At 43.8% G+C, this 25,735-nt stretch overlaps 1 protein-coding gene across 1 annotated transcript; it reads left to right on the forward strand.

Annotated features, from left to right (window-relative positions):
- Positions 1-3,310: 3,310 nt before the first annotated feature.
- On the forward strand, positions 3,311-24,201 carry camsap1a (calmodulin regulated spectrin-associated protein 1a; the record flags this gene model as incomplete). The annotated part of the gene is made up of 17 exons (XM_079755709.1): positions 3,311-3,408; positions 3,793-3,926; positions 7,106-7,380; positions 8,159-8,320; positions 8,544-8,624; positions 10,649-10,681; positions 11,364-11,499; positions 12,583-12,722; positions 12,801-12,897; positions 14,727-14,802; positions 14,943-17,010; positions 18,270-18,412; positions 22,647-22,855; positions 23,175-23,256; positions 23,334-23,431; positions 23,563-23,681; positions 23,908-24,201. Exons 2-17 carry the CDS (start codon positions 3,830-3,832, stop codon positions 24,199-24,201), a joined length of 4,110 nt encoding a protein of 1,369 aa, XP_079611835.1. The 5' UTR covers positions 3,311-3,408; positions 3,793-3,829.
- Between the last annotated feature and the right edge of the window lie 1,534 nt (positions 24,202-25,735).

Raw genomic sequence — 25,735 nt, forward strand, 5'->3', positions numbered from 1 at the left:
AAGGCACCACTGATACAGACAAGAGAAAATGTTTGAAGATGTAATTTATTGTTGGATGTCCGTGCAAATTTGTAATTTGCAAAACATATTTCCTGCTTCAAAATGCCTTGTAAAAAAACGTCAATAATTCAATAAAGAACACTGTTTAGCTTTAATGTTCAATAATAGTATATTTTCCGGTTTCAAATAGTCTTAAGCGGAACAAAGAAGAACCAATTTTTCCTTCTAAACAACGTGTACTGTACTTCTAGTGAGCGCTCCAGTATGTGGCGCTAACAATGAACGTCTACTGAATTGTAAGACAATAACTTTTAAATAAATCAAAAGTCATTTGCGCACAGGATATTATGATCCTCTGGTACGATCCGGTATGGTATGATGATAAAGATTAAAGAATATTGGGGCTTCTTTTTATAAATATGCTTTTCAATTATTTGCCTCAAGGAGAGAGACTGGTCTCTGAACAAAATGCTTAAGTACATTTTAAGTTATAAATATTAGAATACGTCACATGGTCACATACATGGACATGTTATGTACTGCTTTCAGATTCTACAAGATTACTACTATTACTATTATTACCACGATTTTAGTATATAAGACGGCCTACAATATATTTCTGTATTGTGTTGAGCTGGATGACTTAACTTAAATATTAAAATACTGTACATAACTGTAGGTGCTAGTGTGTAGGGCCGGATTATCCATAAGGGCACTTGGGCCCTTATGGATATACAGTGGGGCAAAAAAGTATTTAGTCAGCCACCAATTGTGCAAGTTCTCCCACTTGAGAGACAAAATGAAAAAAAAAAATCCAGAAAATCACATTGAATGATTGATCAGCAGAATCACTGATGAATGAAAAATCAGCAGAATCACTGATTTTTTAAGAATTTATTTGCAAATTATGGTGGAAAATAAGTATTTGGTCACCTACAAACCAGCAAGATTTCTGGCTGTCACAGACCTGTAACTTCTTCTTTAAGAGGCTCCTCTGTCCTCCACTTGTTACCTGTATTAATGGCACCTGTTTGAACTCCTTATCAGTATAAAAGACACCTGTCCACAACCTCAAACAGTCACACTCCAAACTCCACTATGGCCAAGACCAAAGAGCTGTCAAAGGACACCAGAAGCACAATTGTAGACCTGCACCAGGCTGGGAAGTCTGAATCTGCAATAGGTAAGCAGCTTGGTGTGAATAAATCAACTGTGGGAGCAATTATTTGGAAATGGAATACATACAAGACCACTGATAATCTCCCTCGATCTGGGGCTCCACGCAAGATCTCACCCTGTGGGGTCAAAATGATCACAAGAACGGTGAACAAAAATCCCAGAACCACACGGGGGGACCTAGTGAATGACCTCCAGAGAGCTGGGACCAAAGTAACAAAGGCTACCATCGCTGACACACTACGCCGCCAGGGACTCAAATCCTGCAGTGCCAGACGTGTCCCCCTGCTAAAGCCAGTGCATGTCCGGGCCCGTTTGAAGTTTGCTAGAGAGCATTTGGATGATCCAGAACAGGATTGGGAGAATGTCATATGGTCAGATGAAACCAAAATAGAACTTTTTAACTCGTTGTGTTTGGAGGAGAAAGAATGCTGAGTTGCATCCAAAGAACACCATACCTACAGTGAAGCATGGGGGTGGAAACATCATGCTTTGGGGCTGTTTTTCTGCCAAGGGACCAGGACGTCTGATCCGTGTGACGGAAAGAATGAATGGGGCCATGTATCGTGAGATTTTGAGTGAAAACCTCCTTCCATCAGCAAGGGCACTGAAGATGAAACGTGGCTGGGTCTTTCAGCATGACAATGACCCCAAACACACCGCCCGGGCAACGAAGGAGTGGCTTTGTAAGAAGCATTTCAAGGTCCTGGAGTGGCCTAGCCAGTCTCCAAATCTCAACCCCATAGAAAATCTTTGGAGGGAGTTGAAAGTCTGTGTTGCCCAGCGAAGGCCCAAAAACATCACTGCTCTAGAGGAGATCTGCATGGAGGAATGGGCCAAAATACCAGCAGCAGTGTGTGAAAACCTTGTAAAGACTTACAGAAAACGTTTGACCTCTGTCATTGCCAACAAAGGGCATGTAACAAAGTATTGAGATGACCTTTTGTTATTGACCAAATACTTATTTTCCACCATAATTTGCAAATAAATTCTTTAAAAATCAGACAATGTGATTTTCTAGATTTTCTTTTTTAAGTGGGAGAACTTGCACAATTGGTGGCTGACTAAATACTTTTTTGCCCCACTGTAGCTATTATTCAAATATAGCTATTATTCACTTGAAATTGTTGAAAGACCATACATTACTCGTTTATGAGTATTAATTTCACAAAATAGCAATAATAATAAATGAATCAAGATGACCACTCCCCCTCCCCATTCTTTCAGAATTGAGTTGGTCCACATGTGCGCGAAAGTGTGCAAACGCTCAACTTGATAAGGAGACCGCGATTATGGCAAAGGTTTGGGATAACCAGGTTCAAGGCAACTACTGAGACTTTGCAACCGCATGACATAACTTTAGACAATGCAGAATGTATTTTTGAGTCAAAGCGTTCTTATGTGGCATCGCATAGGGATCAGTGTGAGATACGAAAATGCCGTTTGAGATATTGAAGGAGTAACCCGCCTATATGAGGAGGAGACCAAAAGGATCAAAAAACGAAAATTGATTTTGACATTTTGAATTGAGTGCTTTGCTTTTGGAATTGATATAAAGATTGGATTGTGACATATGAATATATTGTTCACTGATCATATGCCTATATGCCTGTATGTAGTTGGACAAGTTAGTAAATAACATTTGAGAAATCCCCTTGCTTATGCCTGATATCTTTGGCCTATCGATGGCCTCCTTGAATGGGATTTATTTCTAAGCAACAGACATGATGACTGAGCAAATATTTTCTTATTACACCCTTCATGAAATTGGATTGGAAATTTGGTATTATAAAATAAAACAATAATAAAAACGTTGTATAGCCTGAATGTTGTATCTTTCAAACACAGACACTTACTGCTCTGTTCATTCAAGTGGAATACACCCGACCCAAATAATAATGGAAATATATGAAAACAGTATTTATAGAAGTGTGAAATAAAACAAAGACAACAAAATGTTAACGACTTTACAAGGAATCCCGTATTAAATAGGAATAAACAGGTTCCTAGTAGCAGGCTGTGCGTGTGTTAATTGGATGACCAGTGAGATCCCGTCTCCATCCTACCGTAAAGCAGGGAGTAGCCGTCCTAGTGTTAGCAGAACGGATCGTACCGTAAAGCAAGGAGTAGCCGTCCTACTGTCAGCACAACGGAGGCTGACATTTCGTGGCCGTAACAACACCTTTGTGTGGTAATATCTGGATACAGGCTCGGATGTAGCAACATTCAAAGGTAATCTCCCTTCAGAGTCCTCCTCGCTGGTGATTTTGTTTAATATGTCCCCGGTTTAACGCGCTCCGTATGTTCATGTTAGCCTCGCTAAAGCACTAAGAGCCGCTGATGCTGCTCTGGTCGCTCATTCATTGAGCTAACGTTATCCCCTGGTCCTCAGCCCATAGAGGGCTAACGTTATCCCCTGCTCCTTATTGAGATGGAGGTAAAGGACGATTAATGTGGTGGAAGTCCTTCCTAAATGTGTAACGTTGTGTTGTTTATCAGCCATAGCGTCTTGTGCTGGGGTTCGGCAGGTGCCTGTGTCTGACGGCAGAAAGGTTCATGTGTGGTATTGTTTCTGTGTCTTTGTTTGTTGGACCCTCCCCATGTCGGTGCTGGCAGGAACAGCACCTGGAGGACTGCAGGTGTGGCGGGCATCATGGATACAGACATCCTACCGAATCACTTCTACGATCCGGCCAAAGCCAAGATATATGCCAACCTCCGTTGGTTGTTCGCCAAAGCCTACGGTCCCGGTGAGTGTGGTCCTCTGCTGCTGGGATGTTCCTGACTGTAGCCTGAGAGACAACGTTGCAGAAAGTACCAGTCTGCTAAGGACGTTAAAGCAACGCATGAAGGAATGCATATCAATAACGCCGAATAGGCGTGGATTGTGGCCTCTGGTTTAATACCCCAATTAGGGTACAAGCATACACTGTATGTTTTCTAACCACGTTGTGGACATAGAAAGGGTTAATATCTTTATGTGGAGCTTAAACCGAAGAGCCATGTGAAAAGTCAAAGTGTTTACCTCTGACTGCATGAGAGAAGAGAGAAGAGAAAGTCACCCTATCATCTGTAAAGGGACACATTGTTTTCTGAACCAATGCTTTGAGGCCAAAAGTGTTGCCTTACAGTCACAACCATTATTGAAATTAAATGGGGGGGAAAGAAACAAAAACGGGACATGATAATGTTTTGGGTAAGAGCTTACAATTAGATATAAAGCTAGAGTTACCTGTCAATCCAGGGACCCTCCCCCAAATGTCATATTTTTTTATAGCAATAATAACTATTTGTGTGAATCCTATATTATACCACATCACTATGTTTTTGAAATAAGATGCAGTGAAAGTGAAAGCAGGTCCATCTATCTGGACAAACTGAGCCTAATGTTATGTGGGCAACATGTAGTGACTTGGCATTTCGAGGCAGCAGCTCGACATAGAAGACAGAGACACTGTTGTTCAAATTAACAACAGTGTGCAACAGCATTAATACAGATACAGTTCAATTCAATTGGAAAACCCTATTGACTACAAGCCATTTATAGGCCATCATCGAACTGAGTGAGATATAATAAGATTGGTCTCTGTGTCAGTGGAGAGTGTCTGGCCAGTGGGTGCTAGTGTTGCGTAACATTATTGATCTCGATGTACTATCGAAAGTAAAGCTAGTCTTGATACAGTTATAGCTGAATTCATTCTCCCAATATATTCTGCCATAGCCAAAGCTAACTTACTCAAACAAAGGTGTCCCCAAAGGGACAGTGTTTACCATTAACTAAGGCTATATCAAGGAGAAAGTCATCAGGAATCAGCCTAGCGTCAGTACAGGGATACATTGCTTTCTGAAGGGACCCCTGGAGACCAAAAGTTGTGAAGTCTGATGTTGAAACTTAAAATAAACTCCATCATGTTACCAGGTTATTTTTAATAATGCTGATTGCATTATTTCCTGATCACGTAAATAATGAGTCATAACATTGTTCGAAGGACTTTTTGTACATTTACTTGCCTGCTCGAGCTAATGTTTAATGAAAGGCTTGAAAAGTTCTAAAAGTCCTACTTCGAGAAGGTTACTGACCCTTTTCTTTTTGACTGTTGAACTTTCTTGGCCAACTGAACTCATCAAGTCAACTGGCAACAGTGACTTGGAAGGGGGGAGCAGGGTTAGGTGATGTAGTATTAGAAACTATGATTAGCGACTATATCCACACACACACACACACACACACACACACACACACACACACACACACACACACACACACACACAAAGACTGGATCTGGTGAAAACACACAGTACAGTAGGGGAACACATTAGGAGGGCCCGTGTCTCCAGAGTCCTTAAAACAGACACTCCCGTCCACAAGGCAGAACCCTGGATGGAAAATAGAACATGTTAACAATGTTGTCAAGATAGAATTCATTGACTTTTTTATCTGAAACATCATACAATTTAATGCTGAGGTAATGGCTTCATTTTATCTTAAGTGGTTGTTCAAACACACAACCAAAAAACGTTTCCTTTTAAGTTATATGAAGTTACATCTTAATATATAATAGGATGGTTAATTGATAGATAAGATAACAACTTTATTAATTCTAAACCCATTGTGTTAATTCTAAACCCATTTGAAACATCCAGATTTTATAGGCTAGCTCTGCCTATAACCACAAACCCGTGGCGAGGACGATACAAGCCACCATCTCTGTTGACTAACTATTCTTACATCACAGAGCCCTGGGTGTCAACCTGTGTTAGTGTTCCAAGGGCTTAACTAGGGATTAGACGGGATGCCAGATAGCGTAAAGCACAGTCACACTCACTTTCTGGAAGGGTGAGCGGCGAGCCCAGGCTTTCTCATACATGGCTCAATGCATCTAGGTCCCAGACTACAGGCCTCCAGTCTGCACACAGCCTGTCTGGAGTTGTAATGTTGAATGATGATTGCTTTTTATTTTGTGGCTTATTATCAGTACATTATCAGTCTTTCTTTGCTAATCCAGTCTATATTGAAGATTTTGGCCTCCTTTTGTAGTATAGCATGTCTAGCCATTGGCTAGGCCCTTAGCTTGAGGCCATGAACGCTATTCGGGTATAGACCGATTTCTGACCTTTTAACCTTGTAGAATATCTTAATGTCATCTAAATATCCCTACCAATGCTCTAATATTGTCATGTGAACTACCCAGTAACATCCCTTCTTTACTGTTATTATAGTATATGTACTATAGTACAGTAAAGCCTCATTGCAGCAATCTGAGAATAAAAACAGTTGTGCTCCATACATGAAGAATAAATAGGAAAGGGACTCAGATTGATTGACTAAGAATCGCAACATCATATATTTTTTCAGAACTGGCACTGGTGGTGACTGGTGACTGTTAGGCTTTAGACCATTGTATATGGCCTGAGTCATGCTCGGACTACAGAAAACCATCCAACACAGAGAGGAGACTCAATCATTGGAGTAGCCTTTGTAACCAGAGAATGCATGCATTGTTTTATCCTTATGACCATGATCTATATGTCTGCTGTTATAAGCTATAGTATATGATACTGCAATGAAAAAGTCACTACAGATGATGAGCACTCAGCTGACCTCTCTATCTCCCTCTCCCTTCCCCTCCACTCTCTCTATCTCCCTTCCCACCCCACTCTATCTGTCTCTCTTTCCCTCCCCTTCTCTCTCTCTCTCTCTCTCTCTCTCTCTCTCTCTCTCTCTCTCTCTCTCTCTCTCTCTCTCTCTCTCTCTCTCTCTCTCTCTCTCTCTCTCTCTCTCTCTCTCTCTCTCTCTCTGTCTCTCTTCCTCATCACTACCATGTAATGCACTCACTGACAACACTCTTACATGGATCAAGCTAATGTGAAGCATTCATCCCCTCTCCACATTGACCTCTCTCTGCTCCCCTGTTCCCCTGGTCCTCAGACGGGCCAGAGGATCTGAGGGAGCTGTTCTACGTGGACCAGTATGAGCAGGAGCACATCAAGCCCCTGGTGCTGCAGCTGCTGCTGTCGGGGGAGCTGTACTGTAGCGTGTGCAGTCTGATCCTGAAGGGCTTCCAGACCCCGCAGTCCTCCGCCTCCATGTCCCTCCACAGCCACCAGGCCGTCCTCAAGGCCCTTCTGAGGAGGGGCGTCCACGTGGTGGAGGCCGACGAGTACGTGTCCGACAGTGACCTCAGCTCGGCGCCCATCAAGATGGTAGGTGGGGACGGGGTGGGGGCTCCAAGGAAGGTTAGTCGGGTGATTGACCACCAATCGAAAGGTTGAGTGCCACAATGTTCACAGTTTTTTCTACAGGTGCCCTTGCAAACAAGATGTCTGTTAAAATTAAATGATGAAGCCTTGATAAATATTGATAACCACCAATCCATTTCCATTCTAAATATTTGTTGTGGATACCTTTGCGACGTAGGTAGATTAGAGTAGGTTTTGATGTTTGTTTTCTGTTTCCAAAAACCCCCGAGAGAAGTCTGACATTTTCAAGTTGATAATATGAATGTAATCACAAGGCAGGGGCCTATAAAAGCAATGTTTTGATTCCAATTTGCTGAACATTCATTTGACCAAACAGTACAGTTGAGTTTTGAAAAACCATAATCATAGTGATGAGGATTGAGCTACAGAGATCTGGGTTTCAACTAAGTCAATGAATCAAAGAAAATAGGTCTGAGAAAGTGAGTGTGATCTGATTTGAGCTGTGTTTCATTAGCTGTAGTCACGGTGCAACAGAAGCCCTTATTCTCTGGTATATGATGATATTATGTATTAAAACGGCCCTGGTTTCAGGAATGCATAGCCATAGTATCGATACATCTCTGGAACAGTGGCCTAACCTAAGACTTAGAGGTGGCTGTTTGATCACATGGCTTGTTGTCAGCCTGTTTACTCATCTCAGGTGAGATTGCCTTTTGGCGGCCCTCTGTGGTTAAGCAGAACGTTGTACAGCAGGCTGTTCTAAGTTGACGTTTCTCCTCAGAGTGCTCACATCACGCTGATCGACGCCTTGATGACAGCCTATGCGTCGGAGAGGGTCAGCTCTGACAGGCCAGGGTCCAGCTCCGGTCGCTTCTCCAACCCCGCTGCCTTCAGTCAGGGGCCCCTAGACCTTGAGGGCACCCTTCTCTCCTGGATCAACAAGGTACACAGCTGTTAGGCTCGGCTTAGTTCATTTGTCTTTGGATATTGTGATAGATATATTCCTGTAACTATTTATATGTAAAATATACATATCAATATATAGAGAATTTATTTCTATTTCATTGATGTATTGACATCTATATTTATATTGATATTTATGATGTCTCTTTATATTGGTATAACTGTTAGTGTTTTTAATAATCTGCACCTCTCTGGGGCCTTAGGTGATAATAAAGATGAGAGAGATCTCCGACAGCGAGCAGATGAGGAAGGAGCATCTCAGGGACAGCTACAGTTACCAGACGGTAGGAACGCTTACTCAATATCATGTGTTTCCCTCTCACACTGTTTCACATTTTAACCATTTACTACATTCTGCTGCTATAACAAACATTAGAGTATATTTTTCTGTTGGTAAGATGAGTACAAGAAGTACAAATGTATTCAAATTGAGCCATTCAGAGTCTTGTCTTAGGCCTGAAAGCTGTGCTCCATATATTAAGAATAAATAGGAAAGGGACTCAGATTGATCAACTAAGAAATGGGACATTATATTTTGTCTGGGAGTCTCCCTTCCTAAAGTGTAACTTAATATAACTTAAACATATCATTATTGATCCCAACTGGCCCTGGTGGTGACTCATGACTGTTAGGCCTGAGACTAGTCATACGGCCTGAGTCATGATCGGACTACAGAAAACCATCCAAGCCACAGAGGAGACTCAATCATTGGAGAAGAGAAGCCTTTGTAAACAGAGAATGCATGCATTGTATATCCTTATGCACACAGTCTGTATGGCTTCTGTAATAAGCTATAGTATATATGATTCTGCTATGACAAAGTCACTACAAACTACGATTACCTTTATTCATCTCATATAGATGTGTTGTATGTATTTTTAAATAGTTCCTTATCTTCTGTATTATTCACTAAAGAAAAGCAATAAATCATTCTATATTATAAACCACGCAACATTGGATGTTCAACATATATACTGCTCTTTACTGTAGGCCAGGCCTGTGTGTTATGATGAAATGAGATGAATTGATGCATGAATTTATATTATTAAATCTTTATTTAGCTATTTAATTGTAAAAGAAAGATAAATACGAATCTTACTGATCTCCAGTCAGTAACAGTAACAAATCACACAAACTACAGTGCAGCAATATTAAAAAAATAACAAATATGTGGCTCTACCACTCCAACCAATACCAAAATATTTAGATATCTCAAAGTCTGTGATATGTTACCGTGTGGTCTTGACCACATGTCCATGGTAGTAGCGAAAACTCTGCTGATTTAGCTCCAGCCTGCTTTAGCTTTCTTTCTTTTCAAAACACGTGCGGGAGGGCGTCATATCTTTCTCTATGAACTCCGCTATATCCTTAATCATTTTGCGGTGCCGTTTTGAATGGCGTTCATAGAAACTCTGGATCATTGCGGTCAGTGATCCCTGCTGAGGGGCATTAAGCCTGCTTGACACACTGGTGGTCGTGTTTTCGTATTTTTTTTATGCATGTCAATATCAACGAATCAAAGCGTGTGGCAAGTTGTTTTCTCCGTTTTTCTGCTCTCACTCACATGTCACGTCAGCGGATGTTAGCGTCGTGAATATGTGAACCCTGCATGGCCCTGTGTTTCAGATTCCGACCCTCTGTTCTAATGTTACACAATCGAACCAATCAACACTTTTCTTTTTTAAATTCCAGCCTTTGCGATCTGTTAACTTGTTATCTGTTAAATAAGATTAATCGTTCAGCCCTAATTAGCACTAAGTTGACCTCTCTGTCTCCCTCCCCCTCCCACGCTCTCTGTCTCTCTCTATCTCCCTCTCTTTCTCTATCTCTCCCTCCCCCTCCCACTCTCTGTCTCTCTTCCTCTCCCTCGCCCTCCCACTCTCTCTGTCTGTCTCTCTCCCTCCCCCTCTCACTCTCTCTCCCTCTCCCTCCCCCTCCCACTCTCTGTCCCTCTCCCTCTCGCTCCCCCTCCCACTCTCTCTGTCTCTGTCTCTCTCCCTCTCCCTCACACTCTCTCTTTCTCTAATCTCTTCATCCTCACTACCATGTAATGCAGTGAAATCTGTCAACAAGTGTCCCTCTTACCTGGATTAAACTTTTGTGAAGACCATTTACCACATTCTGTTGCTAGAATGAACAATTCAAGTTTATTTAGCTGTTGTTAAGTACAAATTATTTTATTTTACCGTTGAGAGTCTTAGGCATTTTATGTGTTTTATGAGGGTTACTCATGGCCCCGGCTAACTAAATGTCTGCTCCTATTCTTTGTGCCTACGGAACAACGGCATGTGTGCCTTGGGGATACTAGTCCCCTTCCAAATGGTACTGGACGCTTGTGCCTGTGAGTACAACGCCTTGGTTTGTTTTTGTCCCTGGGAGGTGTATGAGAGGATAAAGAGAGTGGGGTCATAACCATTGGATAAAATTTCTTGAAAACATGACAACAATTCAACAGAATCCATTAGGAAATTATGAGGAAACATTACCAAAACATCCCAGGATTTCAGTTATATAAAATAAATGAAAGAAAGAAAGAAAGGCCCAGTGTATTGAAAAGAGAGCTACACACAAACATACAATTGTTGATTTTAGAAGAGATTTTAGAAGACAATGCACTCTTACAGTTATTAATCATGACTTTGAACTTGCCCAGGGAAACTAGTATTAAGAGAGTTATTTTAAAGATTGATCAAAATGTAAACAATAATAGTGATTATTTCAATTCACTTTAGGTTTCTTGCCTAGCAGCATCTGAATAAACCATAAAATAGTCTGAATCCATCCTTATTTAGTTCCATTACTTCTCTTAGAACCCTCTGATCGCCTTTATGTGTGTACAAGGCAGCAGCTAAGTGAGTCCCAGACAGATACTTCACCTCGCCTCACCCCCCTGCCTCACAAGTCACTGGCCATGGAGGTGGCACAGTGGCCCCTGGTGGCCGAGAAAGACAGAGCCAGCGAGCAGAGAGACTAGATGCATATCCTATTATCTGTGCCTGCCTCACCCTGTTGTTGTTGTGCAGGGGCGATGCCGAGACTCTCCAGAAGGGAATCCTTATCACTTCCCCCTGGTGGACGACCTGATGAACAACATATTCACTGCCACTGCTTTGCTGACTTTGATCCACTTCTACTGCCCAGCTCTAATACGACTTGAAGGTAAGGCCACCCACGACAAAATGGCTTCACTTGAGGTGCAGCTTAGCAGTTGTTATTCTTAAGCAAGATCAACCCCCAACATGAAAGAGAATATTTTGCTTTATTTATTCTCTTTTATATATTTCCTTAGAGAAAAAAATAAAGTATAAACAATACATACTTATTTAAACCTGGTGTCTTCAACTGCGGTTTATTGCTGTAGACGCTTCACACACGGTGGACGCTGGCTGATTCATCACAAACCTTTTTGACATTGCAATTCTCCACTTGGAATCCTAATGTTTGCTACTTGCATGACGCTGTCTCCCATGACCGTGCTCTACCTTTATGAGGTTCTCTGTTCACTAAACGCTCTACGTGACCGATGGTCGATTTAAAAAGCAGCACTGTACCCAACATGTGCTAAGATCCGGTCTCTTTTCTCCTGCTGTACCATGTTTAAATCCACGCTGAACCGTGTGTTGCAATGACCCTGTGTTGGGAACCGTTGGCGCTAATCTAGGTCAATGTTGGTATGGTTTGATGAAAGTATCCGCTGAATAACTTAATCCTAGTAGAAATGGAAAGATCTTTCAATAAATTTGTACGATATAATTATTTGTACGGAAAGTGAATGGGGCCATTGGGTCATGTGGAAAACTTGGTTTGGATAGCTGTAGAAATGTTGTCCCAGTGTCTAGTCAACACTGTGGTGCTCAGCAAGCCTTTATTTAATGATGTCTTTCAATGGGGAAGAACTTCAACCAATCTGAAGGCGAGTGGTTGTCAAAGTTGGCATAGTATAGAAACTGAAGTAAAGTAAAGTGAAGTGCCACTTTGACCAGCGGGGGTGCTATAACCTGCAGTCCAGATTAAACCATCATTGGGGGCATTATTCAATCAATCATAATTCCACTTCATAGTGGCCCGGGGGCTTGAAACTTAGTGTGCTTGCTTATTTTCCTTGCTAGCATAAGCATTTGCACATACATATTCTTTAAATGTATATGCAAATGATGGTTTAAATATTTTTTGGGGGTTAATCAGAATTCAAAATAATATAGAAATATTATCAGTACACTAAGGCTTGCCTGTCCTCTGCAGATATATGCTTGAAGGAGATCCCTCCCGTAGCAGAGGGCATATCCAACATCCAGCTACTGATGGCCTTTTCCAATGAGCACCTAAACAGCGCTTTCTATCTGAAGATGGAGGACATGCTGTACTGTCCACTGGCTCTGAAGGTACGTTGAAGCACGCATTTGATAGAAAGGGACTGTTGTGTTTGGTCTGGTGTGTCATTAACCCGGTCTCCCTACCAGAACAACATGATGGCCTTCATCGCTGAGCTCTTCTGGATGTTTGAGAAGGTGAAGCCCACCTTCGTGCAGCCCAGGGACTCTCAAGATATGAAAGATGGTACGGCCTTGTTACACAACATGATGTTATATACAGTGGGGCAAAAAAGTATTTAGTCAGCCACCAATTGTGCAAGTTCTCCCACTTAAAAAGACGAGAGAGGCCTGTAATTTTCATCATAGGTAAACCTCAGCTATGAGAGACAAAATGAAAAAAAAAAATCCAGAAAATCACATTGTCTCATTTTTTAAGAATTTATTTGCAAATTATGGTGGAAAATAAGTATTTGGTCACCTACAAACCAGCAAGATTTCTGGCTGTCACAGACCTGTAACTTCTTCTTTAAGAGGCTCCTCTGTCCTCCACTTGTTACCTGTATTAATGGCACCTGTTTGAACTCCTTATCAGTATAAAAGACATCTGTCCACAACCTCAAACAGTCACACTCCAAACTCCACTATGGCCAAGACCAAAGAGCTGTCAAAGGACACCAGAAACACAATTGTAGACCTGCACCAGGCTGGGAAGTCTGAATCTGCAATAGGTAAGCAGCTTGGTGTGAAGAAATCAACTGTGGGAGCAATTATTAGGAAATGGAATACATACAAGACCACTGATAATCTCCGTCGATCTGGGGCTCCACGCAAGATCTCACCCTGTGGGGTCAAAATGATCACAAGAACGGTGAACAAAAATCCCAGAACCACACGGGGGGACCTAGTGAATGACCTCCAGAGAGCTGGGACCAAAGTAACAAAGGCTAACACACTACGCCGCCAGGGACTCAAATCCTGCAGTGCCAGACGTTTCCCCCTGCTAAAGCCAGTGCATGTCCGGGCCCGTTTGAAGTTTGCTAGAGAGCATTTGGATGATCCAGAACAGGATTGGGAGAGTGTCATATGGTCAGATGAAACCAAAATAGAACTTTTTGGTAAAAACTCAACTCATTGTGTTTGGAGGAGAAAGAATGCTGAGTTGCATCCAAAGAACACCATACCTACAGTGAAGCATGGGGGTGGAAACATCATGCTTTGGGGCTGTTTTTCTGCCAAGGGACCAGGACGTCTGATCCATGTGACGGAAAGAATGAATGGGGCCATGTATCGTGAGATTTTGAGTGAAAACCTCCTTCCATCAGCAAGGGCACTGAAGATGAAACGTGGCTGGGTCTTTCAGCATGACAATGACCCCAAACACACCGCCCGGGCAACGAAGGAGTGGCTTCGTAAGAAGCATTTCAAGGTCCTGGAGTGGCCTAGCCAGTCTCCAGATCTCAACCCCATAGAAAATCTTTGGAGGGAGTTGAAAGTCTGTGTTGCCCAGCGAAGGCCCAAAAACATCACTGCTCTAGAGGAGATCTGCATGGAGGAATGGGCCAAAATACCAGCAGCAGTGTGTGAAAACCTTGTAAAGACTTACAGAAAACGTTTGACCTCTGTCATTGCCAACAAAGGGTATGTAACAAAGTATTGAGATGACCTTTTGTTATTGACCAAATACTTATTTTCCACCATAATTTGCAAATAAATTCTTTAAAAATCAGACAATGTGATTTTCTAGATTTTTTTTTTTCATTTTGTCTCACATAGCTGAGGTATACCTATGATGAAAATTACAGGCCTCTCTCATCTTTTTAAGTGGGAGAACTTGCACAATTGGTGGCTGACTAAATACTTTTTTGCCCCACTGTATATACACAACTTCATGTTCATTTATATTTATCTTTATACTTTGTTATCAACAAAGCATGTTTTAATAATACCTTATTTACATAATCTAAGTTCTGAATAATACCTTGTAGAATGGAATTGATTGATGGATTTGATCATTCCAAATGTACGTCTTCATAATGGGTTTGCAGTTAAGAGGTCATGTTTTTCTTTCATGAGGGCTGAGAACCAAGCCCAGCTTCTCTGCCTGTGAGCCCCAGGATTCCATCCTGTCCTGGCCTGAGAGGAGGAAGAGGTGAGCAGCCCTCTTACAACACTGACCGGCACATCTAGGAGAGCATTACAATTCACTGTGTACATTCATCTACATGAGGGTGAAACATTTAATAAACCTCCTGCTTTGCTTTTACTTGTGTGTTTTATGTCTTCCAACAGCCCTGTGTCGCGGCCCTTGTACCACGAGGAGCCTTACAGCCTTCACACCCCCCCATTTGAGGGTGCAGGGTTCAGCCTGGCTCTTGGCAGCATGGACCCCCATCAGACTCACCAGGGCTACACCACCCCCTCCCTGCCCAGACACCCAGCGGGGGCCGGCCTCAAGGGGCTCCCGGGCCGAGCCAAGGCCCAGGGCTTACTGGGACACGTCTACATCAGTGACGAAGAGAACGAGGTGGAGGAGGAGGAGCTGGTGGTGATCATCCACCCTCCCCTCGCTGCGGGCCAGCGACGGGACGGCGCTCCAGACAGCGCCCTCCCTCATGGGCCGTTCTCCGTAGACCACCCGCCCCAGGAGAGCTTCTACCTTGAGCCTCTAGTGCCGGCTGTTTCAAAGCCCGCCAAGGAGAAGAGCGTATGCCTCAACAAGCAGGACGAGAGTGGGGAGACTCCTCGCAGCAGGTCCAACATCTACACCCATAGCAGTCCCGCCCCCCGACGACCAGAGAAGCCGGACACCGAATCGCTGGACCCCAGAGTGACCAACGCCCTCATCAGCCCCACCCAGTCGGAGCCCGAAGACAAAGAGGACAACCGCTGCCCCAGCCCGTGCCTCAGCACCACGTCCCAGGCCAGCAGCAGCTGCTGCAGCGCCTCCGACTCCACCAGCGTTCGCATGACCACCTTCGCCGACCGAAAGCTCAAAAAGAAGAACTTAAGAAACTGCGGCTCCAGTCCGACCGGCAGCTCCCAGAAGACTACGCTCGACGAACCTGCCATCACCTTTCCGCCGCAGCTTCCTCAGGGCGGTCCCGTGTATCCAAGGGGAGATCACAAGTCCTGCTGGCAGGGAAAAGAGTCCCTGGGGGGGTTTGAGAAGGAAGTGGGGGCCTGGTCCCCGCCCGCCGTGCAGTCGGAGCTGCTGCAGCTCCACATGCAGCTGGTGGAGCAGCAGCGGGCCATCGAGGGCCAGAAGAAGAAGATGGAGACGGTGTTCACGCAGCAACGCCTGGAGCTGGGGAAGGCCGCCTTCCTCAACGTCATCAAGAAGGGAGGAGGGAAAAGTGACACGTTGCCACGGCCGCTTAAGAAATCCTCGGAGTTGTTCTCTGACATTTGGAGGTCGGAGGATGGAAGGGGCAAGATTCACCCCAGTAAAGACGACTCCTGCCTGGATGAGGTCCTCCTGAAGGAGAGCCTGGGCCGGGGACTGAAACAGAGTCAGGAGCGAAGGGACAAGAGGCTCCACCCCGCCGGCCTCTCCCACGTGGGCTCCGAGCTGGACGTCTACGGCTTCTGCTACTCCTTAGAGAACCTCAACAAATCAGTGAGCTCCATCCAGCAGAAGATCATGCAGCTCTCCTTGCAGCAGAGCAGACTCATGAAGCAAGGTGAAGCCACGCCCACACCCAGCTCACAAGATGTAGGAGCACTGACCAAAGACCCCCCCTTTACTCCTCAAACCCCTCCCGCAGCCGTGAGCTTCTCCATCGCAGACTTTGCCTCGCCCGACGACAGCGGGTTGGGTAGCATAAGCACTCGTTCTCTGGGTCGGCGTTGTCCCGCTATCCCTTTTAAACGTCATGCACTCACCAAACCTACAGAGCTGAAACTAAACAAAGAGGACAGCAAGCCGGAGTCCGCCAAGCATAGCACCAATCAAACCACAAGCACACATTCCCCCCCTGAGAGAACCAAGGAGCAGCTGGAGGACTTGGAACCTGTTAGGAGCCCCATCCGAACCAGTCCCCGAGGCTCCACCTTCACAGTCCCCTGTGACACCAAGAGCCCAGCGCCTCGCCCTCGGAACAGGAAGAAACCCTCTCCATCACAGCCCCCCCTCCCCGTCTCCCTGGTTCCAGACGGGCCGTTGGTCGTTCCTCCCGGGCTTCCAGCAGAATCGGATGAGGAGGATAAAGCCAGCAGCTCAGAGAAGGGTGATCCTATTGAAGAGGAGGCGGACCGTGTCAGGAGTGACGTTATGGAAGAGGACCAATCAGAGCAGACCGGGGCTGACCCTTCAGACTGCCAGGGCAGTGAGCAAAAGAATGGGCTGCTCTTCTACAAGGTACAGATGAATGGATGAAACGAGTTCAAAAGTGACCTGACATATATATATATATAACTAATCCGGTAGGACTTGAGAGTAACATTTGATTTGAACAACTTTGAATTATAAACATAGTAGTAGTATTAGTAGTTGTAGTAGTAGATGATTGATAGCTTGTTCACCTCACCCCCGCTAGCGGTGTAGACTCATTCCATTATATTCCAAGCTAGTGTTGGGCAGCTTCCATAGCTGTGTCTTTGGTTTGTCCAACCCAGGTTAGCCTATATAAACTGCCTTCTCTCTACTCCAATAATGCCCATAAAGAATCCCACCCTGCTACACTTACCCTCGCCACTTATTGAAATATCGCTCTATAAACAGAAATTAGAATCATCGCATGCCTTTCACTAAGCCGCAATCAAACCCCTCAGTCTCTACGTCTGTGAGCATGTGCAGTGGCATGGAAACACAGAATTGAAATGCATGTAATTGTCCCATCGTTTGTGGGCTCTGTCGGAGAAAGCTTCCCCAGCCACGGCAGTTTGTATGTGCTTTCTTGTGTTGGACAAAATATTGATACAGCTATGGGAGCTGCTAAACACTGGTTTGGAATATAATGGATGACAATTGATGGCCAACTGCCCAGTTCCAGAACGTGTCTGCAGTGCGAGGAGGGGTCAGCTGAACAACAATCATGGCAGATTTGGAAATAGACAACGTCAACATTAATGGGGGACTTATGGTGTGAGCTCATCAAGTGAGGACTATCTATGCCAGAGAAGGCCGGAGAGGAATTCCGAATGCCGATGACCATTGTAGCACAACCAAGTCATTGACTTAGATAGTCTCCACTGTTGATGAGCTCATGCAAATGTCAAAACTAATGCTTTACCTGAACTAGTCATGCTTTACTAAAAACAAAACAACAGCCTTATTGTACATCGTTTGTAAATCATTAACGTATGCTTTATAAATGATCCTACAAACTTCCCGTTATCTTATTCATAATTTATATCTTGAATTGCTAACTTATTATTATTCAAGAAGTCAATATTTACTGCTACCTAGTTGATACTTCAAAGTAGCAGTATTCTGAAGAACCAAACCCTGAGTCAAGGTGAACTTTGAGTGGGTCCAGTACAGAATACACTGGGTCCAGGATGGGGCAGACCACTGGCCTGGCTGGGCCTGTTTCCAACCATGTTGGGTTGTGCCCTTTAAATATGTGATGATATATGTCAGTATATGTGTACCTTCTGAACGGTTTGGGTCCTCAGCATGCGGAGAAGGAGATGGAGGAGGATGAGATGGCCAAGCGCCGCGCAGCCTTCCTTCTGAAGCAGCAGCGCAAGGCAGAGGAGAGCCGGCTCCGCAAGCAGACGCAGGAGGCCGAGAATGAGCTCAAGAGAGACGAGGCCAGGTACTACTTTACTGTACTGCTACTGCAACGCTACTGCAACGCTCCCAAAGGGGAACGTTGCAGTAGCAGTTCACATCAATGACAAAAACACGCACAGTGAGGTTGGTCAAAAGAAGGAAAGAAGGAGTTAGGATAGTTAGGATAAAGGCACTTTGAGTATACAGGCGGTTGGAAAAACAGACCGCTCGGGAGGTGCCAGTCAACCCTAAGCTGTGTCGGGCCAGGATTGTGGCCTGACACTTTTGCAAAAAAAATGATTTTCCTTTTCATTATAAATTATTGAAACAAAAAAAATTTCTGGAGAATCCAGGTAATTATGAGCGTTCCTAGAACGCCGCCTTCCTCCCTGGGCGGTCCTGGGAGGTGACAGGGTGTGGACGCTGAGCTGGTTCACGTGTGCGCACGAGCTCAGGACATTTGGTATGTTTAAACAGAGCAGCCCGTACCGTGGTGCTACGCACTGGTCCAACATCTCGGGAAACCTCTGCGTTTACAACTTTCTCGCGGAGCATTCATACTCACCTACGGGTGTGCAGGCCGAGTCGGACTGGAAGTCCTGGTATACAGAAAGGACGGTGCGAGTACTGCCCCCCCGCGGTGATTCTCCTGTGAGTCTGGTCTGTAATCACAAGGGAGGTGTAAGAGGGAAGCAGCTTTGGTGGCAGCTAGTGTTGCATGATGCCAAAATTATGACTTTGATACGATACCTGCCCGAAAATACCTCGATACTCGATACTGAACCGATACCACAGTGAAAATCTAAAATATCTGGAAAAGAGATGAATAATGGTTCAGCTCGGTCTCACTAATCACATTTCTTGGCTCACATATCAGCCATAATTTGAAATGGGACATTAATACCACCCACCTTATCAAAAAGGCAAATTAGAGACTTTATTTCCTAAGACAACTGAAAAAGTTTCATGTCAACAAAAACCTTTTGGTGCTCTAATACAAAGCCATGATTGAAAGCATCATCACATCTTCATTCACCGTCTGGTATCGGAGCTCTGACAGGCGCACCAAGAGGAATTTAGAGAGAGTTGTCACCAAAGGCTCCAACATCACTGGTTGTGACCTTCCATCAGTCCACTCTCTCAATGCTGAACGCAGCTTGAACCGAGCAACCAAGATCATCAGGGACACCTCACATCCGAGCCATGATCTCTTCCAACTTCTGCCCTCTGGAAGACGCTATAGATCACTGAAGAATGGAAAGACATGCTTCAACAACAGCTTCTACCCTTCAGCAATTAGACTCCTGAACTCCCGAAGATTTACAACTCTACTCATTTGATTTACAACTCTACTCCCCCCCCCCCCCACCGGACTGAGCTACAAAAAATACCACCAACTTTGTTGTGTGGCAATTAAAGATTCTATTCTATTCACTTCTATGGTTTAACTTTCAGCAGCTAGGTCCTTTCCTGCTTTTTGAGCAAATTACTTTAATAAATTAATTCTACAGATCAGAGAATTGTATTCCGATTGAGGCGTATTAATATATATAATGCGCCTCAATCGGAACACAAATCTCTGATCGGAATACAATTCCATGCGGAATAGAAAAGGTGGTGTAGTCCGCTATAATCGACATGTAAATACTTACATGTCGGGGTGGGTGGGTCTACTTTTTAACTTAAGAGAGATGGCATCAGCAGCTGCAGTTGTTAGCAATTGGGCCTTCGATACTTTTATGCACACCGAACTAGACCGCTGTCAAGAAAAGTGGATTTTTTTTCCTTTTTTTTCTTCAGCAGTGGCGCACTAGGCTGTTTCAATCGGGGCTAAAGCCCCGGATATGATTTAATTTGACCCGAATCTTATTTTAAAAATAAAATAAAAAATCAACTTGCTTTTTTTTGTTTTTATTATTATTTATTATTTTTTAGCTTGCTTTACACTAGAAACAAACATGGGGATTCCAGGGGCATCTAAAAATAAAGTAGCATTGTCCTTCTAGATAGTCCTTCTGGCAAGAGAATAAACGGGTTAAAAACATAACCAGACTGTTTACCACCTCAAGTGAATTAACCTATCCTATTCCCAGTCATATATATATATTAGTGTTGTCAGCTTAACGCGTTATTAACGGCGTTAACGCAAACCAATTTTAACGGCGTTAATTTTCTTATCGCGCGATTAAGGCTCTTTTGGCTTGGCTTGGCAACATAGTTTTTTCACCTGCTGTCCAGCAACAACTAGTCACGTTACTAAAACGACAACACTATACCGGATCTAGCTACACCGGAAACAAAACAACAAGCACGCCGCAAAAACTTGTTGGGGCAAGCAAGGATACGGAGTGGCGGTGTGTCACTCTGTTCGAGCCTGCACGAGAGTTCAATGTTGTCATTAGCTGTTATGCCTTTCTGACCAATCGCAGTTCAAGGCCCACCTGGGCTGTACCACTTCGGGAGGGGCCGCTCAGTTACTCCCCTCTAGACAAAATCGACTTGGTTGCAACGTTGACAGTTTGTTAGTGTTGCTTGTTGAGTGAGTGAGAGGTTGCGGGTGCACAGTTCAGGCTGCTGGACGGCGCTGCAAGGAACTTTTATAAACCCAAAATTGTTATCCCGCAGTAATCAGCCCGACAGCCCCGAAACGTTAATGGCCCACCGGGAATTCTCCCGATTACCACTCCGCCACCGTGTGTGTGTGTGTGTGTGTGTGTGTGTGTGTGTGTGTGTGTGTGTGTGTGTGTGTGTGTGTGTGTGTGTGTGTGCGCGCGTTATTCAATAGCCTGGTAATGTGTATAGGCCTACGTACGGTAGGAATATTCATACTGGTTTAAATAATAAATGTTAGAGTATTTCCCATTTTTGCTGAGCAAGAGTTTTGTTTGAAAGTTCAGTGATTGAAACAAATAAAAACCTGGGCTATTGAAGTTTTACGGGAGGCCTACCACTGTCATGCACCTACCCGATGTCAAGTGGACCGGGTTGAATTCACTGCGGGTCTCTCTTATATCCATCTTACCAAATATATTTTATTACTGTCCTTCTCAACACTCTCTGATCTCACTTAAAGGCTAGCAGCACGAAATCAAGAGATATTTAGAATAGAAAAAAATGTGCGATTAATCGCGAGTTAACTATGACATTAATGCGATTAATAGATTTTTAATCGCTTGACAGCACTAATATATATATATGTGTGTGTGTGTGTGTGTGTGTGTATATATATATATATATATATATATATATATATATATATATATATATATATACATATATATATATATATATATATATATATATATATATATATGTGTGTGTGTGTGTGTGTGTGTATGTATGTATATATACAGTACATTCGGATTGCATGACAGGAATAGATCTATTCCGATTAGAAATCTAATCAGATCAGAAGTGTCAATAGCCGCGTTTACATGAACACTTCTGATCCGTTATATACAATAACTCCATATTTCACTTCTCCTGTCTTTTTTCTCCACAAGCCGAGGACTTTCGCAAGCGCTTCCGAACCTGTCGCCATCTCGTTGCCTCTCACTTGCTCAGTAAACTGCCTGCTGTGGCTGTGGCTGAGTGCGAGCTGAGGGGCACGCCCACTGACTAGCCTCTGCATGCCAGGAGTATGACTGAGAGTTGATGCTGCTTGTGTATGTGCAGTCCTTTCGTTCAAAGTCTATTTTTCTTTCATATTTTCTCCTTTTTTATATCGATACTAAAATATTAGCCTATCGTATCGTTTTTTGCGTGAGGTTATCGTGATACCTTTCTAGTATCGGTATACTGTGTAACACTAGTGGCAGCTAGGCTGGGGGGTCTGTGGCTAGGGGCAGTGGAGCTCTGTCCTGATCCCCCTTGAGGCCAGTCATCTTTTGATTTCCTGACCACACGTCTGGCATGTTGTTGTGCTGGATCTTGCTCTCCAGCTCAGTCCTGTGTGCCTTGCTGTCCCTCAGCATCACTCCCAACCCGTTCTGCTCCTCATAGCGCCCTGTCCCCTTCACTAAAGGCTCTCTTCTTATCCAGCTGCTCCTTCAGGTCGCTGGTTATCCAGGTCTTATCGTAGGGGCAGCATGGCCCTGTCCTGGTGGGGATGCTGCTATCCACACAATTTGCTTTACTCTGTAATACAATATTTGTTGTTTCTAGGGATGCACCGGTGTGACATATAGGACCAAACCGATATTCACAAGCGGCAATTGGCTGATGCCAATATTGATTGTTTGTCGTTCTATATCACCTGACCGGCCCATCCTCTGCAGACTGAAGGCGGAGGAGGACCGCGTGCGCAAGGAGGAGGAGAAGATCCGCCGGGAGCTGATCAAGCAGGAGTATCTGCAGCGGAAGCAGCAGGAGCTCCTGGAGGAGCAGGGGGCGGTGAAGCCCCGGCCCAAGCCCCTGAGCGCCCGCAGACCCCGGCTCAAGTCCCCCCCCCACCCTGGCAGCCCGCTGCCCAAGGCCTCCTCCAGAGGTCAGCATGCACACTGCGCTCACACATCAATACGGTGGTTTGGTTACATTCACATCTGAAAGTTGGGTAAATATGAAACTAAAGGTACATTGACCATTCCAACGTGAGCTATTGAAAGGCACACCATCATAAAGCAATCCACAATGTTAGAGTTCTACATGCCTGACGTGTTTCACTAGAAGAAGGTTCAGAATGAATTGGTGTAGGTCTGTAACAACATGACGAGGTCCATAGTGCTGACGCTCCTGTAGGAATAATGGATCCACTTTTCATAGCGGTGAATCACCGCTGAACTAACAGCTGCTCTGGCCCATTTCAGACGAGCCGAGCTCCAGCCAGCGAGGATCCACTCTGAGCCTGGCCGGCGAGCCAGACGACTTTCCCTCTGGCCGCTCCCTGAGGTCAGCGTCGGTACGGTGTGGGGTCAGCCATGGTAGCGTGTGTCCCCCTGTGTGTTAACACTCTGGTCCTCCCCCAGGTCTTACTCCCGGTGTTCTGAGGACTCCTTCTCGGTCATGAGCGTGGACTGGGATAAGCGCTCCACAGCCTCGTTCTCCTTGACCGCAGACTACAACGGTGAGCAGAAACAATGTGCTCCAATCCAAGCTGTGTTGTTTTATTGTATGTATTATTGTTTTATAATTTTGGTCTTATGAGACGGGATTCATACGTCTGTAATCTTTGTTTCTTTGGTCCTAAATAAATAGGACCAAAGCTCTTTAAGGAGCCGACGTCAAAGTCTAACAAGTCCATCATCATCAACGCCATCGCTCACTGCTGTCTGGCGGGGAAAGTGAACGAATCACAGAAGAATGTTGTCCTGGAGGTCAGTGTGGTTTGATGTGCAGCCATGCTGAGGAAAACAGAAGGGTGACCCACAATGATCAATTGCTTTAAATAAGCTAGCTCTGCAGCACTCTTGACATCATATCCACTAGCACTAAGTTAAAGCTAAAAGGAGGCTAAACAAAGCTTGATGTCTCATTTACTTGCTAATCTAATGCTATGTTTGCGAGCTAACTAATGACAATTTCCTCTCCTCCCGAGAATAGGAGCTGGAGAAGTGCAAAGCCAACCACCTGCTGATCTTGCTGCGCGACGGCAGCTGCCAGTACCGGGGGATTTACTGTTACCTCACCGATACGGAGGAGATCATCAAGTTCCTGGGCACCGGGCCGCGCACCATCACCCGGAAGATGACCGACAAGCTGTACAAGTACAGCTGCGACCGCAAGCAGTTTGGCCTCATGCCTACAAAGACCCTGTCCATCACCGTGGATGCAGTGACCATCCACAACCACCTGTGGCAGGTGAAGCGCAAGGGAAGCCTGACCATGAAGAAGTAAGGACACTCTGGTCTCCATGACTACTGCCTGGCAGCCGTGAGACGGACCCCCTGCACGCCTGTTGACCAGGGGAGCTGAACAAAACTTGATATTTATTTGCTGCTTTTTTGTATATTCTAATTTGTGGTTTTGTAATTAATGTGTGTATATCTTTATTTATTTATTTATTTATTTATTTATATGTATATATATATATATATGTATGTATGTATGTATGTATGTATGTATGTATATATATATATATATATATATATATATATATATATATATATATATATATATATATATATATATATATATATATATATATATATATGTATATGAAACATGGACTATTTGGACCTTTTTCTGGTAGTTTTAACCTAATTATTCTATGTTGCATCAGCCCTCTTGATATCATGTGACTAGCTGTTTTCTTTTATAAAGCACAGTCCAAGGAATGTAAAAAGAAGGCAACTTGAAAAGAAATGTGAGTGTTGCTGTAACGGATGCTTCAAATATTTCAACTAAACTGTACCAGTAAGACAGTAGGTTTTGTCTTTATAACCTCCAATCAAACGTACTCTGCTGAAATCTATGAACAAGCTTGAAGATTAATGTATTTTCTGTACCTCTAAGATGGCGGCAGGCCTTCCAAATTAGGAGTGTGACTGCGTTAGACAGGGTGGAATTTTTAACCAACTAAGTTAAACTGTATTTTGTATGCCATGGTACAAAGTACAGTAGAAGTTCTGACAGATAAATAAAGCCAATATGACCATGCAACACATTTAAAGTAGAAATGGCGCCATGATACAAAAGTGTTCTACAGAAAAGCAAAGCAGTAGAAATGTTTGGCGAAGGCCTTTTGATTCCTCAGAAACGATGTAACGGCACAGTATTTCATATGGAATAAAGATATCTACTCTTAGAGGTTGTGACTGAACCTACCTTTCTGAAATTGCCTACATCTTCTACGTTAAACTAGGATGACTACAAAATCGTAGTTAAGACAAGACAATAGAAAACGTTTGACTGTATGCAAGAGCACAAACAGAAAATACTGTCTAAATAATGCTCAAATTCTGATTCAGTTTAAAGTCCAAGGGACATCATTCTTCAGATTAATGAGCTGATGATTGAGTGACGGCGAATTGACTTTAATCATTTGAGTCTAATTTGAGAAAAAGAGCCATAAAGCAAATTATAAAAGAGCAGTTGCCCAAAGGCAAGTCCATCAACAAACTAAATATCAAACACCTAGAAGTACAGCTAATATCGAAAACACATTAAAGGTCATTAAAAATCCAAGTGTAAGACACTTAAGAGAAACAAAGAAAGGACTCTTTGTTCAAAGATCATAGCTGGACTTTGTCAGCAACCTTATTACTATACAGGTAGGGAAATATGAATTATGGTTTGGTTAACCTTGTTTTTGTTATTTGTATTGCATTCTTTCATAAGCAAATAAGAAGATACATTTTAAATACTCCCCAAATAGGATGGGCATATATCACCCCAGCTCCAACCACAGCTCTGTGTGGAGCTGTGGTTG

The sequence above is a fragment of the Pollachius pollachius genome (genome assembly GCF_949987615.1).
Source record: "Pollachius pollachius genome assembly, chromosome: 18".
Classification (NCBI taxonomy): domain Eukaryota; kingdom Metazoa; phylum Chordata; class Actinopteri; order Gadiformes; family Gadidae; genus Pollachius; species Pollachius pollachius.